The sequence below is a fragment of the Bufo gargarizans genome, chromosome 2 (genome assembly GCF_014858855.1).
Source record: "Bufo gargarizans isolate SCDJY-AF-19 chromosome 2, ASM1485885v1, whole genome shotgun sequence".
In the NCBI taxonomy this organism is placed as follows: domain Eukaryota; kingdom Metazoa; phylum Chordata; class Amphibia; order Anura; family Bufonidae; genus Bufo; species Bufo gargarizans.
Genome location: NC_058081.1, coordinates 359,179,310 through 359,196,539, shown reverse-complemented (window position 1 = coordinate 359,196,539; position 17,230 = coordinate 359,179,310). Strand labels below are relative to the sequence as shown.

The 17,230-nt window shown below is 36.5% G+C and overlaps 1 protein-coding gene across 1 annotated transcript in view; it reads right to left on the bottom strand.

Moving 5' to 3' along the window:
• Positions 1-1,157: 1,157 nt before the first annotated feature.
• The window catches only part of LOC122925899 (glutamate receptor 4), a 162,982-nt gene continuing 146,909 nt past the window's right edge, over positions 1,158-17,230 (bottom strand). Inside the window, exons 13-14 of the mRNA XM_044277244.1 lie at positions 14,988-15,122; positions 1,158-1,322 (exon numbers count right to left, since the gene is read on the bottom strand). Coding sequence (XP_044133179.1) covers positions 1,158-1,322; positions 14,988-15,122 — 300 coding nt within the window. The remainder of the gene's footprint in view (positions 1,323-14,987; positions 15,123-17,230) is intronic.

Sequence of the window (17,230 nt, the reverse complement as noted above, 5' to 3'; positions counted from 1 at the left end):
ATGCATCAAACATACCACAGTGATGGTAAAAAAACACCCTGATTTTTCCAATAACCTCACCTACGTCAACACTGTTGGTTTGCCATTGTGTTACTTTACATTGGACATCTCGAAATTTCAAACAATTTCTGAATTTGAATTAATAACTCCAGATTGCAACATCTTAGAAAAGAATGCATTTTCATTTTATTTCTCGTGGGTACAAAAACCAATAATTTTTTTTTATACACAGAACAAGATTATAAATAAATGTCTGGAACAGGAGTGACCCGTAGTCTGATCGGACTCTACACAGCTAACTGATAGGACAATTTGATTTCTGGTGGTTCAGACAGATGAAATGACGTGTCTACACTTTCGTGTGACAGAATGAGAATCAAAGAAATTGACCCAGAATTAATAAAAAATTTTAAAAAATAATCATTTTTGTCATTACTTTGATGGCATTTCTTTTTTTTTTTTTTTATTAATTATTGCAATGAACAGTTCCCTAAGATGATTAAAAAAAAGAAATTGTCTTGTACTCTATTCCATTTACAACAGTTAAAAAGCAAGCATGTCGTCTTTTTTTTCTTTATTTCAAAGAAAAATTGTAAATAATTTATTTTTTATTTTGTTTTCACAGGATTTACATGGTTATTATTTCTTTATTTTATCACAGTTATCCTTTAAAGAGATCTAGCTTCACAATTGGAGCTTCATCCTTTATATGCAAGGAGTTTTTTTGTTTTGTTTTGTCTCAGTATACTGGTTAGTAATTTCACTGATTTCTATAGCTATTTTTTTCCTTCTTGGTTAGAAGTAGTGTCCATTCTGATCCCACACTTCACAGTTTAATAAGCTAAATGACAAGTCTGTTTTAATAGTCCCTCCAAGATAAATTTGTTGCTGCTAATATACTCTGTCCCGCCCAACCCTCCCCCCACACCAATAAAACTAAATTATGCAATTTCCTGATATAAAATCTGAGTTTGGGTTTCCGAACAGAGCTCATGCACACATTGTTGCTGATGATGTTTGGCGCTTTTGGACGTACTTCCCGGTCTCAGCAAAACTTCTAGGTCTTCAGCGATTTTCCCATGATGTGGCTCACAGTCTGTGCTGTATTTCACTCACCAACAGTGTATAATTAAGGCACTCAATAAATTATTTGGTTTTTATGGTAGGTCCGATGCAATGACAGCCAATCCTGAACTTTGTCTAATTGCAGTCCCAGTGTGTACGGCCTTCGGGCAGTCGGGAGTCAAGACGCGGCCATTTTCTCCTACGCTTCCCGTAATGGATAATCTGGCTTTGTTTCGTATGGCTTCAGAAAAGGTCAGCTGAGTGATAAAAGAATGGATAATAATAAGGGAGAATTACTATATCTGATTGGTCTTCATACAATACCACAGAGAAACATCAAATGATTATATTTATACTAGACATCTGCATTTTAATATTACATTTTAGTAGATCAGTTTTTTGTTTTTTTTTTACTTTGGAGATTAAAATTTTGAAATTTACTACAACTTTAGCAATAAAATCTGTTATAATTGAAAAATTGGTTTTAATATGTCTGTATGGGATAACTATGTAATTACCTAACATATTAAACTTGTTGGCGTAAAGATGAGTGAAGAGCATAATTTGTAGATTACAAACCAATGGAAGGAGACATTCACATGACAGTAAACAACGGCCGTCAAATGGCAGTTTTCAGAACCAATTAAAGTCTTTACAGACATGGCTGTTTTTTATTGGCCAATTGTAGAGATGAGCTGAAAGAGTCTACAGAATCATTTTGTCCTATCAGCAGGGCATATGCAAATGAAGAAGCCCTGCTGATTGGACAAAATGTTTCTAAGAGCTCTGCTGATTGGACAAAATGATTCTGTAGAATCTTTTAGCTCATCTCCAATGGCCAGTGAATAGCGCCTGTCAAAATATAGGACATGTCCTATTTTTTGGCCATTTACATGGCCAGATGGACCCTATTGAAATTAATGAACTAGTTTTTAATGACTGTCTAAAAAGGAGTACACTGGTCTAACGGCTGTAGAAATAGGTGAACTGTGTAAAAATAGGCCCTTTTAGAGGTTAATATAAAAAATAACATACTAACCTGATTCACTTGCTCTGTGATGGAGGCAGCAGGACCTGATGCTTCCAGCGTCATGACGTCACATGATTACACTTGAGGGGTGTCAGGCCGTACTGCCTCCAGCGTTCCTCCCGCATGTGCAAGTGATTAGGTGAGTATTTTTATTATTTTTAGAAACGATCTATAGTCACTACCTGGGTGGGGGCCATTATATACACTGAGGCACTATGTGGGGGCACTAATATATACTGGGACACTATGTGGGGGCACGTATATATACCGGGCACTAGGAGGGCCATTGGATGTACAAGGGGCACTATGGGGGATAATTATGTATACTGAGGGCACTGCAGGGGTTGAGTTTAACAGCAAAAAAAAGACAATGAACTAAAAAATGTTATGCCCATTTTCAATGGTCATTGAAAACGGATGCAAAATGGCCATTAAAAATGGATAGATGTCCAGAAAATAGATGCCCACGTGGATGCAAAATGGTCATGAAAAACTTAATCCATTTTTAACGTCCATATTTTTTGTGAGAATGTAACCTAATCCAGCTTTTCTATGACCTGGACTTGCATATAGCAGCTGTTTTATGTCTGAGCCAGGCACCAAGTTGATAGTAATAAGGTGTCAACAGCTAGATAAATGTAGCATGCAGTGTTTCTCACATTTATTCTGCCTGATCCATTTTCCAGTTTCTCCACTTTGGACAATCCCTTTTTGTTAGAAAAATGCCCTAATGATAAGATGATCTCAACGTGTTCTGCTGCTGGGGCCTACAGTCAGTGATCATCTCTAATATGTAGATGGTAAGAAGTGTAGAATTTTCCTACAGTGCCTCCTTGGGAGTAAGTAAGTATTAAACAGTTTAAATCAATGGTTATCTGTATATTGAGACATGCCTGGGTCTCCATAGTGAGGGATGCTCTTTTAATTGCTCTTCACTCTTACTAATTGATGACAATCCGAAACAGGGAACTCTAATAACTTAGAATTCTCTTATTCATTATTGGAAAATGGTGTTTCTATACCAGACAACCCTCTTTTATAATATATTAATTTGCATGAATCAACTCTAATCCTATAAATCAGCAGTCAAAAAAGCTAATGTTTATACTTTTAATTTTATCACTGATTTACAAACAAAGGTTTACCATGAAAAAAGGGTGAAATTATATAAAAAACATGACAAATGAAAAAACTGTTAGGATTATAAATAGCTATATCTACATGTACAAACTAAGTAATAAGTATGTACAGCAGCTACATTATTTTTATTAACCTTATTAATTTGGTTTATTAGATCCTGTAGTTAAATCTTTAATTTTTTTTTGTTGTTTTTTTTTTGCATTTTCAGCTAACTATTTAATAATTTTATTACATTTAATAACAAATAATATGTATTTTTTTGGGGAAATATTTTTTTTATCCATATATTCTTTTTATTTTATTAAAGCTCTATTTAACTAATGTCCTAATGTAATTCACAAACATCATGTACATTATAGAGAAACATATGTCTATAGTAAAAGGTTTTTGATCCAGTTTACACTATGAAGCCACAAAACAAGTAAAACATTTTGCTAAAACACAACATATAATAAAAAAAACTAAAAAAATAAATAAATGTATGTAATGCAAATGTTCAAAAACTACAAAATCATATGGAAATATATAATTATAATTCAAACGAATTAGGTAACTGGCTATAGATGACTTTGTATGTTATAGAACTTGGCTAACTAGTTAAAAAATGTGTTCTTTTTGTTTTTCATTAATGCTATTAAAAGCATCTAATAGCTGCCATATGCAATCAACAAATTGTATATTCCTTCTTTCTGAACTAAATAGCAAATTTTTGCCCCAAAATAATATTCATTATCTAAAATTAAAACCTGGACTGCAGAAAGAAAAATAATCCAATATCTCTAAAATTTAACATAATGGGGCAGCTTTACGAATACTGTCAAAGAGTTAGACAATGTAAACTTAAAGGGGTATTCTGGTTTTAATGATTAGATTTATTTCTTTAGGCAATAGGATGTCCAACAATTTTGTAATTTATATCTATTTAAAATTTTGCTCACAGACCTTTATTATATCTGTTCATTTTGTAGATTCCATTTTTAGTCCTGTAAAATGCATCCGTAGAAAGCTAGCTAGGACTAAACATGGCGTCAGTCGTGTGAGCCGTCACGTGACCCTCAAATGTATCATGTGATCTGTCTTTCAGTTAACTACCCAGGTATCTAACAGGTGAATATTTGTGTATTGAGGAGCAGAACGTATACAGTATAGCGAGTGCAACTACCTGCAACATCACCTCATGTCTGTTAATGTAGAAGCAGATCTCTGTGTGTGCTGTTTTTTTTTACACTAAACTTTATTAACAAAATTTATTAACACATAGAGACAGGCAGCCATTTTACCAATCACTACAACAGGCACACAATTATGTAGTGACTGTCATAACCACAATAAAAATCATGATTCCCTCACTTTTCCTATTTAGTTATCACATGAATGTGTCCTGTGTGCTGACCCAGCACATGTACGTCATGTAACGCTACTTACTGAATGTCAGGGTGTAAAGAGTGTAACACCACTGATGCCATGTTTCAGTTGGGCCATGGATGTATTACATAGGACTGATACATAGGCTATACCATTCTTCTGCATGGAGCCAACTGCATGATATAAGTAAGGCATCCATGCAGAATTTTTAATATATGTATATTAGAAAATTCTATGATTTCCTATTATATACAGTTAGGTCCATAAATATTGGGACATGAACCTAACTGGATTTGAAATGAAACAAACAAGATGTGATTTAACTGCAGACTGTCAGCTTTAATTTGAGGGTATTTACATCCAAATCAGGTGAACAGTGTAGGAATTACAACAGTTTGCATATGTGCCTCCCTCTTGTTAAGGAACCAAAAGTATTGGGACAGATTAATAATCATAAATTAAACTTTCACTTTTTAATATTTGGTTGCAAATCCTTTGCAGTGAATTACAGCCTGAAGTCTGGAATGCATAGACATCACCAGACGCTGGGTTTCATCCCTGGTGATGCTCTGCCAGGCCTCTACTGCAACTGTCTTCAGTTCCTGCTTGTTCTTGGGGCATTTTCCCTTCAGTTTTGTCTTCAGCAAGTGAAATGCATGCTCAATCGGATTCAGATCAGGTGATTGACTTGGCCATTGCATAACATTACACTTCTTTTCCTTAAAAAACTCTTTGGTTTCTTTTGCAGTATGCTTTGGGTCATTGTCCATCTGCACTGTGAAGCGCCGTCTAATGAGTTCTGAAGCATTTGGCTGAATATGAGCAGATAATATTGCCCGAAACACTTCAGAATTCATCCTGCTGCTTTTGTCAGCAGTCACATCATCAATAAATACAAGAGAACCAGTTCCATTGGCAGCCATACATGCCCACGCCATGACACTTCCACCACCATGCTTCACTGATGAGGTGGTATGCTTAGGATCATGAGCAGTTCCTTTCCTTCTCCATACTCTTCTCTTCCCATCACTCTGGTACAAGTTGATCTTGGTCTCATCTGTCCATAGGATGTTGTTCCAGAACTGTGAAGGCTTTTTTAGATCTCGTTTGGCAAACGCTAATCTGGCCTTTCTGTGTTTGAGGCTCACCAATGGTTTACATCTTGTAGTGAACCCTCTGTATTCACTCTGGTGAAGTCTTCTCTTGATTGTTGACTTTGACACACATACACCTACCTCCTGGAGAGTGTTCTTGATCTGGCCAACTGTTGTGAAGGGTGTTTTCTTCACCAGATAAAGAATTCTTCGGTCATTCACCACAGTTGTTTTACCGTGGTCTTCCGGGTCTTTTGATGTTGCTGAGCTCACCGATGCATTCCGTCTTTTTAAGAATATTCCAAACAGTTGTTTTGGCCACGCCTAATGTTTTTGCTATCTCTCTGACGCTTTGTTTTATTTTTTCAGCCTAATGATGGCTTACTTCACTGATAGTGACAGCTCTTTGGATCTCTTCTTGAGAGTTGACAGCAACAGATTCCAAATCCAAATAGCCCACTTGAAATGATCTCTGGATCTTTTATCTGCTCATTGTAATTGGGATAATGAGGGAATAACACACACCTGGCCATGGAACAGCTGAGAAGTCAATTGTCCTATTGCTTTTGGTTCCTAAACAAGTGGGAGGCACATATGCAAACTGTTGTAATTCCTACACCGTTCACCTGATTTAGATGTTTCATTTCATATCCATTGTGGTGGTGTATAGAGCCAAAAATTTTACAATTGTGTTGATGTCCCAATATTTATGGACCTGACTGTAAACGATAATAAATTAATTAAAAAGATAAAAACCGGAATACCTCTTTAGGCCCTTTTGTCAGATGAGTTGAAAAAGTCTCTAAAACACTTAATAAATGTTGTGGAAAGTTTTATAGCAAAAAAAATTGCAGCAGAATGGCTGAGCATCTCAGTAGCCTACTGCTGTTTTTGGAGAATTCTACTTAATTTGTCCACTGTGCACCAATTTTTATCCTATATGTGACAATTCTTTATCTTATCTTGCACATGGCCATAATATGGCTCCATACAAGCATCGAGTTGTATAGCACTATCATACAGCATCCATAAAACCCTATGGGGACACAGTGTATGCTTGCAATTTCATAGCATGTACTTTCAGATGCCATATTATGGAGACATTTTTTCTTAGACGTACCCTCCTAGGGAAGAATACATCTGCAATATAATGTTGTTCTAAAATATTATATAGTGCCTTAAGTTATCCAAATGCCGCATTAAAGGTGCCATGCTCAAGGCTATGCCATGGGTATGACCCTAAAGGTCATCATCTCTTCTTTTTTAATTAAAGTCTATGGAATTAGGGCTATAAGAGAGTTCTATATGTAGTTCCCATGAGAGTTCTCATATTGAAATTCATGGGTCAGCGCTAGAGATAGGCAAATCGATTGTTAAGAATTAAAATTCACCCCAAACTTTTCAAAAATTCAGATTCATCTTGATACAGTGGCATGCAAAAGTTTTGGGCACCCTGGTAAAAATTACTGTTACTGTAAACAGTTAAGTAAGCTGAAGATGAAATGATCTCCAAAAGGCATAAAATTAAAGATGACACATTCCTATTGTATTTTAAACAAAAACAATTTTCTATTTTCATCTTTTACATTCCCAAAATAGCGAAAAAGGAAAAGGGCCTGAAGCAAATCTTTGGTTACCCTGCATGGTTAGTACCTAGTAATGTTCCCTTCGGCAAATATCACAGGTTGTAAACACTTTTTGTTCAGCCAAGAGTTTTTCATTTCTTGTTTGAGGGAATTTCATCCATTCTTCCTTCCAAAAGTCTTTCAGTTCTGTGAGATTCCTGGGCGGTCTTGCATGCACTGCTCCTTTGAGGTCTATCCACAGATTTCCTATGATGTTAAGATCAGGGCCATGGTAAAACCTTCAGCTTGCACCTTTTGAGGTAGTCTAATGTGGATTTTGAAGTGTGTTAGGATCATTATTCATTTGTAGAAGCCATCATCTTTTTAACTTTAGCTTTTTTACAGTTGCTGTTATGTTTGCTTCCAGAATTTGCTGGAATTTCATTGAATCCATTCTTTCCTCTACCCATGAAATATTCCCAGTGGCATTGGATGCAACACAACCTCAAAGCATGATTGATCCACCCCCATGTTTAATGCTTGGAGAGGGGTTCTTTTCATGAAATTCTATGTCCTTTTTTCTCCAAACATACCTTTGCTCACTGTGGCCAAAGAGTTCTATTTACCTCATCTGTCCTCAGGACTTGTTTCCAAAATGCATCAGGCTTGTTTAGATGTTCTTTTGCAACCTTCTGACACAGAATTTTGTGATGAGGACACAGGAAAGGTTTTCTTCTGATGAATATTCCATGAAGGCCATATTTGTGCAGGTGTCACTGAACAGTAGAACAGTGTAGCACAATGCCAATGTCTACTAAATCTTACTGAAGGTCTTTGCAGTCAAGTGGGGGTTCTGATTTGCCTTTCTAGCAATCCTACGAGCAGCTGTATTTTTCTCAGTCTTCCAGACCTTCTCTTGACCTCCACTGTTCCTAATAACTGCAATTTCTTAATTACATTTCGAACTGAGGAAATGGCACCCGAAAATGCTTTGCTATCTTCTTCTAACCTTCTCCTGCTTTATAGGCTTCAGCCATTTTCATTTTCAGAGTGTAGGGCAGCTGCTTAGAAGTACTTATATCTGCTACTTTTTGGGACAAGTTTAGAAGAGTCTGGGTATTTATAAAGCTTTAAAATTTGCATCATCTGGCCTTTCCTAACTTTAATCATGAACAAGCCTTAACCCTAACAGGATAAGGTCTGAGACCTCGGCCAAAATTATCTGTGTGTTCAAATCTCCTTGGTTTCCTATACTTTCGCAAAGTATTCTTTCCCTTTTTCACTCTAAAATTTATAAAACCAAAATAAAACACTGATATTGCTTAAAATGTTGAAAAGTGTGTTTCATCTTTAACATTATGCTTTTTGGAGATCCTTTCAACTTCAACTTGCTTAACTGTTCACAGTAATTTTAAACAGGAATGCCCAATCTTTTGCACGCCACTGTATATGGCAGAAGGTTCTGCTTTCCATACCATGCTGAATGTGTAAAATACAATACAAACCATTTAAAGTCTTCACAAGATTTACATGATAAAAAAACAAACAAAAAAAAACAAACATATGGGCAGATCCAAGATGACTATGAAGATGTAATCAGAATAGACAGCATCAAACTGTCTGTATCTTCCAAAAATTTGATCTAGATGTTTGGATCACGCATCACAGCACATACTCATAATCAAGCAGTCATAGTGGAAACGTGGGCTGCTGGGAGCGTAAGTGAACTAAAGCTGAAATGGCTCAATGATTGTAAACTTTTCAAAAACCAACATACTTTTACAGTAATGTATACTGAAGGAGAATAGCCCTGTTTTTGATGATCTGCAACAACCTTGCATTTTCTTCACCTAGAACGTAAAACAAAATAAAATAACGCTTAAGGTAAAGAACCACAATGATTTGTTGCAGAATGGAAACGAATGCTGGAATTAAAAAAAAAAATTTAAATTAATACTGAAGCTCATGTCACGTCACTTAGTCATTCTCTTCATGGCTAATCCACAGTGCATGCAGCTATTATGTTTTCCGAGAAAGTGATCTGTTGATTCATTATGAATTAGTGAGATGACTTCAAGTCATGCCATGGCTTCTTAACGGGTTAAGCTGTCTTATTACAAAAATTAGTACAGCCAAATAGCCGCCTTAGTGGGTGAAGACAAGAAGTATAATAAATGTATCCATGGTAAAGCAACAAGATGGTGAAAAATGGGAGGGTACCTTTTTCATTTCTGAAATTAATTAATCTGATTTATGTTTTTGAGTATTGTTTCAATCAAAGAACTTGACTAAATTGGAACTTTCATGGTAAAGGGCGAGGAGTAATATTTTTTTTCATATTTAAAAGGTGTCTGTCAACAGTTTTGACCATGCTAAACTGCTGCCAGCAGTAGGTAAGTACTGGGGAGAGCAGGACAAACATATGTTTTGTGGAGATTTTGTCATTAGGAGCAGTGTGAATATGAAGTTTTATTCTTTCAGATTTTGCTCCATCAAGTGCCCAGGGCAGAGCCTCACTGTGACATGCTCTCTGCATTTAGTTGCTTCACAGCCCCTCACCTCAGATCTGTAGTGGTCTCCTAGTTGAATGCTACAGATGCCATTCAGAGCAGAGAGGATGGGCTGTGGAACAGCTTGAGAGCAGAACTAAGCTTAATATTCACACTACTACTGATAAAAAAAGGTTCAGAAAATGTATGTAAATCCCCAGCCCTGTAAGAACTTAGGGGCATGTTTATTATGACCAGCGTTTTAGATGCCGGTCTTAAACTCCTAAGCTGATAGTGGATCGCCGCATTTATGAAGAGGCGCCAGCCTCTCCAAAACTTCGGCGGATCCTCCACCAGCTCTAAATGTAAGACAGCTTCCAATCTGTCTTACATTTAGACCTTTTTCTATGTCTGAAACAGGAGTAGAAAATGGTAAATGAGACGGGCCTGTTGGTCTATCCACGCCACGCCCACAATTTTAGACCTGGAGTGAGCAGGGGAGAAGTCGTAGACTGCAATACGCTTAATATAAGAATATTTTAGCTTAATAAATGACCCCCTTACTTTTTAAGTGCAGGTCAAACCCTGATTACTGATTGTTTTAGGATAAAGTATTAGAAACGCTTGTCCAAATGAAGGATTCCTTTAGCCAATGATGTCTTGAAGCTATGATCATCCTGTACCTCTACTCCCCTACACTTAAGGGCATGTTCACATGGCTGATTTTGAGAAAGAAAAATCAGACAATGGTTTCAAGTGCACTCCACGCAAAGAATCCACACAAAACGCATGACTAGGCGCAGATTTTGCTGTGGGTCCATGAGGATTTAGCCTCTATTGTTCAATGTTATGTCTTGAAACAGAATCAGCCTCAAGAATTGACTTGAAGAAATTGTCATTTCTTTTTTATTCCAGCTCGTGGATGTCACTCATGGATTTCTATTGAACAGATTCCCATGAGAAATGATGGGAGGTGGAATGTACATATTTTGAGATGTTTGAAATTCTCTCTCTTGAAGGGGTTGTCCGCTCTTTTACAAGTGTGGCCAATCCTCAGGATTATCCAACACTATCTGATCAGCAGAGGTCCGACACCTCACACTCCTGACAATCAGCTGCTCTGCAGTAGCTCTGACTCTGGAAGTCAGCACCAGAGCTACTGCAGAAAAGTCATACTGAGACCTATGAGAACAATAATAATGAGAACTCTTTTTATAGACAATTTTATACATAAAAAACTGCTACCTCAACAATAATTTTTAATATATAAAAATACAAAAATGTATTTGCTTTTTAAAGGGATTATCTGGACATTTATGGCATATCAATAGGATATGCAAAAAATATCAGCTGTGTGTGGTTGCTACTTCTGGGAAATTCTATCCCATGAATGGGACCCTGACATGAATGAATGTGCAGTGTCCTCTGCATTCACTGCTACGGGAATTTTGTTCTTGAGATAGGAGTGGGTCCCAGAAGTGGGACCTGCGCATATCAAACACTTATGGCATATCCTATTAAGAAGGAGGGTTCTGAGCAGGGACCCCTCTATGCCATTAATATGCCCCCATAGGACATATAGGTTTGTAATACTGAGACCTATGGAAACTATGACAATGGGGGTTACTTCTTTTTTACAATTATTAACTCTCTATGGACCTCTGCCACTGGATTTCTGCTGTTTCATAAATCTGGCACTAATGTCTGCGATTGGCAATAACACCGATCTCAGGCATTTAGCCCCTTAAATGCCATAGTCAAATGTGACCATGGCATCTAAAAGCACAAAAAACTGTAGTGCTATGCTTCTAAGTCTGAAACTACTGCCCCATGCGGAAATTGTGGGAGCTGATCATTCACTGTGAAAGGACTAGAGCCTGCTGGACATTCCAATGCCTTTCACAGGTATATCCATTGCAGACCTTCAGGTGGCAACACTACTTTGGAATATATTGCATCTTCTATTTATCAATGGATTTAATTCTATTAATAAATAGAAGTGGCAATCTGATGATTGCATGTTCTTACACCCGTTGGAGGGCCTAAAAAACCCAAACGTTTATTAAAAAAATAAAACTAAATAAATATACACTCACCTAAAGAATTATTAGGAACACCATACTAATACGGTGTTGGACCCCCTTTTGCCTTCAGAACTGCCTTAATTCTACGTGGCATTGATTCAACAAGGTGCTGATAGCATTTTTTAGAAATGTTGGCCCATATTGATAGGATAGCATCTTACAGTTGATGGAGATTTGAGGGATGCACATCCAGGGCACGAAGCTCCTGTTCCACCACATCCCAAAGATGTTCTATTGGGTTGAGATCTGGTGACTGTGGGGGCCATTTTAGTACAGTGAACTCATTGTCATGTTCAAGAAACCATTTTTCCAGTCTTCAACAGTCCAATTTTGGTGAGCTCGTGCAAATTGTAGCCTCTTTTTCCTATTTGTAGTGGAGATGAGTGGTATCCGGTGGGGTCTTCTGCTGTTGTAGCCCATCCGCCTCAAGGTTGTGCGTGTTGTGGCTTCACAAATGCTTTGCTGCATACCTCGGTTGTAACGAGTGGTTATTTCAGTCAACGTTGCTCTTCTATCAGCTTGAATCAGTCGGCCCATTCTCCTCTGACCTCTAGCATCAACAAGGCATTTTTGCCCACAGGACTGCCGCATACTGGATGTTTTTCCCTTTTCACACCATTCTTTGTAAACCCTAGAAATGGTTGTGCGTGAAAATCCCAGTAACTGAGCAGATTGTGAAATACTCAGACCGGCCCGTCTGGCACCAACAACCATGCCACGCTCAAAATTGCTTAAATCACCTTTCTTTCCCATTCTGACATTCAGTTTGGAGTTCAGGAGATTGTCTTGACCAGGACCACATGCATTGAAGCAACTGCCATGTGATTGGTTGACTAGATAATCGCATTAATAAGAAATAGAACAGGTGTTCCTAATAATTCTTTAGGTGAGTGTATATATATATATATATATATATATATATACATATGCCGATATATAAATTAAAATCAACCCCCTTTTCCTAGAATAAAAATAAACAATAAAAATAAAATTTAAAAAATATCAAAATGGCTGATTCACAATTTTTTCACCATTTAGTCTCCTAAAAAATTAAATAAAAAGGGTATCAAAAAGTCATACAGACTCCAAAATGGAATCAGTTTGAAATACAGATCGTCCCATGAAAAATGAGACCCCACACAGCTCTGTAGACATAACAAAAAAAAGGTTTTGGGGGCCAGAAGATGGCGATGAAAAGAAAAAAAAATTCCAAAGTTTTATTTTATTTTTATAATCACACTGACCCAGAGAATGAAGAGTATGGGTCAGTTTTACGACATAGGTAACACTGTAAATACAAAACCTATAAAACTGTTGCGGTGTTGTGTTTTATTTTCCAATTCCACAGCATGTAGATTTTTTTATCCTGCTTCCCATTACATTGTGTGTAATAGAAAAGGGTGCCGTTAAAAAGTACAACTTGTCCCACAAAAATGAAGCCCTCACACAGCTATGTGAACAAAAAAAACAATAAAAGGTTTTGTTCCAGGACTGCAGGGAGTGAAAAAAAAAAGAGCAAAAATGGAAAATTGCAAGGTCCTGAAGAGGTTAAAGACAGAGAGTGTTTATAAAGCCAAAGACTATTGTTAGGAATAACTAATAAAGGTTTTGTGTACTTCATTACAAAATCCCACGTAAATAGTAGGAAGGGAAAAGGGAAAAATTATTCACCCTAGTGGCAAATGGGAATTAATAAAATGTACCCTAAAGGCTCATGCACATTGGCAGAGCCTTGTGCATGAGCGCTTATGGCATTACATAGAGGTAAAAATGGTTCCTAAATATGTTTGGCCTCTTTTCCAGGCTCATTATCTACAACTATATTGTATTATCCATGTATTATCCCCTCTTCTACGGGAGAATAGCACCACACATGTGGAGTGCAATCAAACATGCCGCTACATTTTTTCTTTTGGATTCGTACGAAATTCTACATAAAAAAACTCCATGCCTCCATATGAAATGAGAGACATTCAGAGATACAGTTGAGGTCCTTATAGACCTTTATTACGCACCTACACAGCTCCATACTAATCTGAACCATTGTGCTGCCCTGTGCACTGGGCTCTTTTTGTGCCTGCTCTGAATCAACTATGTGGTTCAGCAATCTCCCAGATAATTGTTTAATCAGGCCAAAGTAACTATAAATTTAAGATGCCAAAAGATAAGTAAATTCATAAACGCCACTTCAAAACGCTAATTGCTGCAGATCTTTTTATCAAATTAAGTTGGTACTTTCTCTTTCTTTCTAAAATATAATTTAAATTTCAATCTATAGAATTAAAGAAAAAGTTGCTAAAATGGGGATTGGGGATATTTTAGTCATTTCACTTAATGAGGTATAAAAAAGAATATAAAATAAGACAAATGCCTAAATGTAAGCCGAATATAAAGTACAATATCACATTAATAAACCTAAAAAATGGAAGTCACAGCATGCTAAATTAAAAAAAGTATGACGGTTGTGCATGAATATTCTTTTCATTAATAATTATACTATGGAATAACAATATGGAATGAAATAACTTATATGCAGAATATATGTAATAACCTTTAAAAAATATTTTGTGGAAATACATTCTCCCCTTATTTCCTAATGTGTAAAAAAATGTATAAATGTCTAAAATAAAGTATAAATCAGTTCACCGAGAGACAGATTTGATCATTGTATATAATTTAAAAAGAATTTGGGATCATGGTCTTTTCTTTTACAGAAATACACATTTTGATGGTAAAATAAATTTTTGGTGATAATTTTCAGGTATACTAATTTGACTGGAAATTCTAAATTTGTAAGAAAAAATGTAAAAAAATAAAGTTGCTTTTCTAATTATAGAAAATCTACAGAAATATTTTTCAATGCAGATGTCTATAAGCAACATACACTGCACATCTGCAGCCAAGAAAATACGGAACCAATGAGCACTGAATTTCTCAAAACTGAAAGCTTTTTTATAGCAAGCAGAACCAATAGACAGACAGGTCACAACACTGCACTACACATGGCATCGCCCACTCACTGTAGTAGACCCTAGGTCCTACCCCTAAATCTTAACACTCTCGGTTCCATATACGTTGTAACCTTCTCTATATGTTGCTAAATTCTGGGTATTCTGCGAGGAAGATGGGTTAAAATTCTGTGCACTCTTTGCCACCTTCATTCGTTTCGCCTCTGCCCTTGACTTGTAACAGAACTCTATCAAAGCCACCAGCATTGCCAAGCCCAGGCCTCCAACCAGAATGTAGAAAACTCCAGCAACGTTGCTCAGACTTAGCGCACTCGTCTTGTCCTGCAAAATAAAACAGTTTTCATCAGCATGCGAAAATACACCCAAGGGACAAAAATAAGTACTAGCAAAAAGAAAACTAGTCTCTATTCTGTTCTCTACTAGATACTACTGCACTGATACGAGGCAAGTAAAGTAATGCACACAAATACGTAGACTGCAGAATTAACATGGCAACATTCGGATTGTGTTTCCAATACTTTAGGATGTAACTAGTCATTCGCCAACAGTGGAAAAAATACTGTTGCCTCTGTTATATATACAGTGACAAAAATAATTTGGGAACACTGATATATAAATATACATTTTACTTTTTTATCAAACTTATTTTTATAAAAGCTAAACATTTTGTATTATACTTTTATTTTAACAAATGTTTAATAAAATATAATTATGAATTTATGTAGATGCAAAGACCTCTGGAACTTCTTGTGAAAAATGCTTTAAATATTGAAATGTGCTAGTTTATTAATAATTAACTAATATATATATATATATATATATATATATATATATATATACAGTGCTGCCCATAATTATTCACACCCCTAGCAAATTTTGACTTAAAGTTACTTTTATTCAACCAGCAAGTAATTTTTTGACAGGAAAAGACATAGGTGTCTCCCAAAAGATAATAAGATGATGTACAAGAGGCATTATTGTGGGGGAAAAAAAACATTTCTAAGCTTTTATTTACATTTGAGCAAAAAATACAAGATGTTCCGCACTGTGGAAAATCTCAAAGGACGTCGTCGGAAGCCAAAAGGGACACCTGTGTTGGCCAGGAGTATAGTTAGAGAGGTGAAAAAGAATCCAAGGATCACCACCAAGGCCATCCTGGTGAATCTGAGCTCTGCTGGTGACAATGTCTCAAGGCAGACAATCCAAAGGACACTGTACAATGCAGACCAAGGAGGACGCCACTTCTCCAGATAAGGCAAACAAAAGCTTGCTTTGGCTTTGCAAAAGTTCATCTGGACAAAGAAGACTTCTGGTCTTCTGTGTTATGGTCAGATAAAACAAAAATGTAATTGTTTGGTCACAACGATGTTTCCTTCATTTGGTGTAAAAAAGGAGAAACCTTCAACCCAAATAACACCATCCCACTGTCAAACATGGTGGTGGGAACCTAATGCTTTAGGGGTGTTTTTTAGCCAATGACCAGGGAACCTAATCACAGTAAACGGCACCATGAAAAAAGAGCAATACATGAGGATTCTCAACGACAACATCAGGCAGTCTGCAGAGAAACCTGGCCTTGGGCACCAGTGGACATGTCAGCATGACAATGACCCAAAGCACACAGCAAAAGTGGTGAAGAAATGGTTAGCAGACAACAACATTAACGTTTTGGAGTGGCCCAGCAAGAGTCCAGACTTGAATCCAATTGAGAATCTGTGGAGGGAGCTAAAGATCAGGGTGATGGCAAGAAGACCCTCCAACCTGAAAGATTTGGAGCTCATTGCTAAAGATGAATGGGCAAAAATACCTGTGGAGACCTACAAAAAGCTGGTCTGCAATTATAGGAAGCGTTTGATTGCTGTAATAGCCAATATAGGCTTTTCTGATTATTGAGAAGGGTATGAATAATTTTGGACTGGACACTTTTTGCTCAAATGTAAATAAAAGCTGAGAAATAAAACTTGCAGGATGACAGGCCGAACTGGATGGACAAATGTCTTTTTTCGGCCTTATGTACTATGTTACTATGTTACTAGAAATGTTTTTTTTTTTCCACAATAATGCTTCTTGTACATCGTCTTATTATCTTTTGGGAGACACCTATGTCATTTCCCGTCAAAAAAATACTTGCTGGTTGAATAAAAGTAACTTTAAGTCAAAATTTGCCAGGGGTATGAATAATGATGGGCAGCACTGTATATATATATGTATATATCATGTAAAATAAAACCTTACTTGTTTATTTTCATTAAAAAAGAGGATTTTAAAGAAAAGTTTAAAAACTAGATTATACACAAGTGTATAGGGCCACCATATTGGTGCAGGGAGGCATATACTGTACTTTTGGATGCTTGATGTCTACAAAGCATACATAGTTTCTTTCTGTAGGTTTTTTGTACATATCAGACAAAAAATATATATAAATTGGA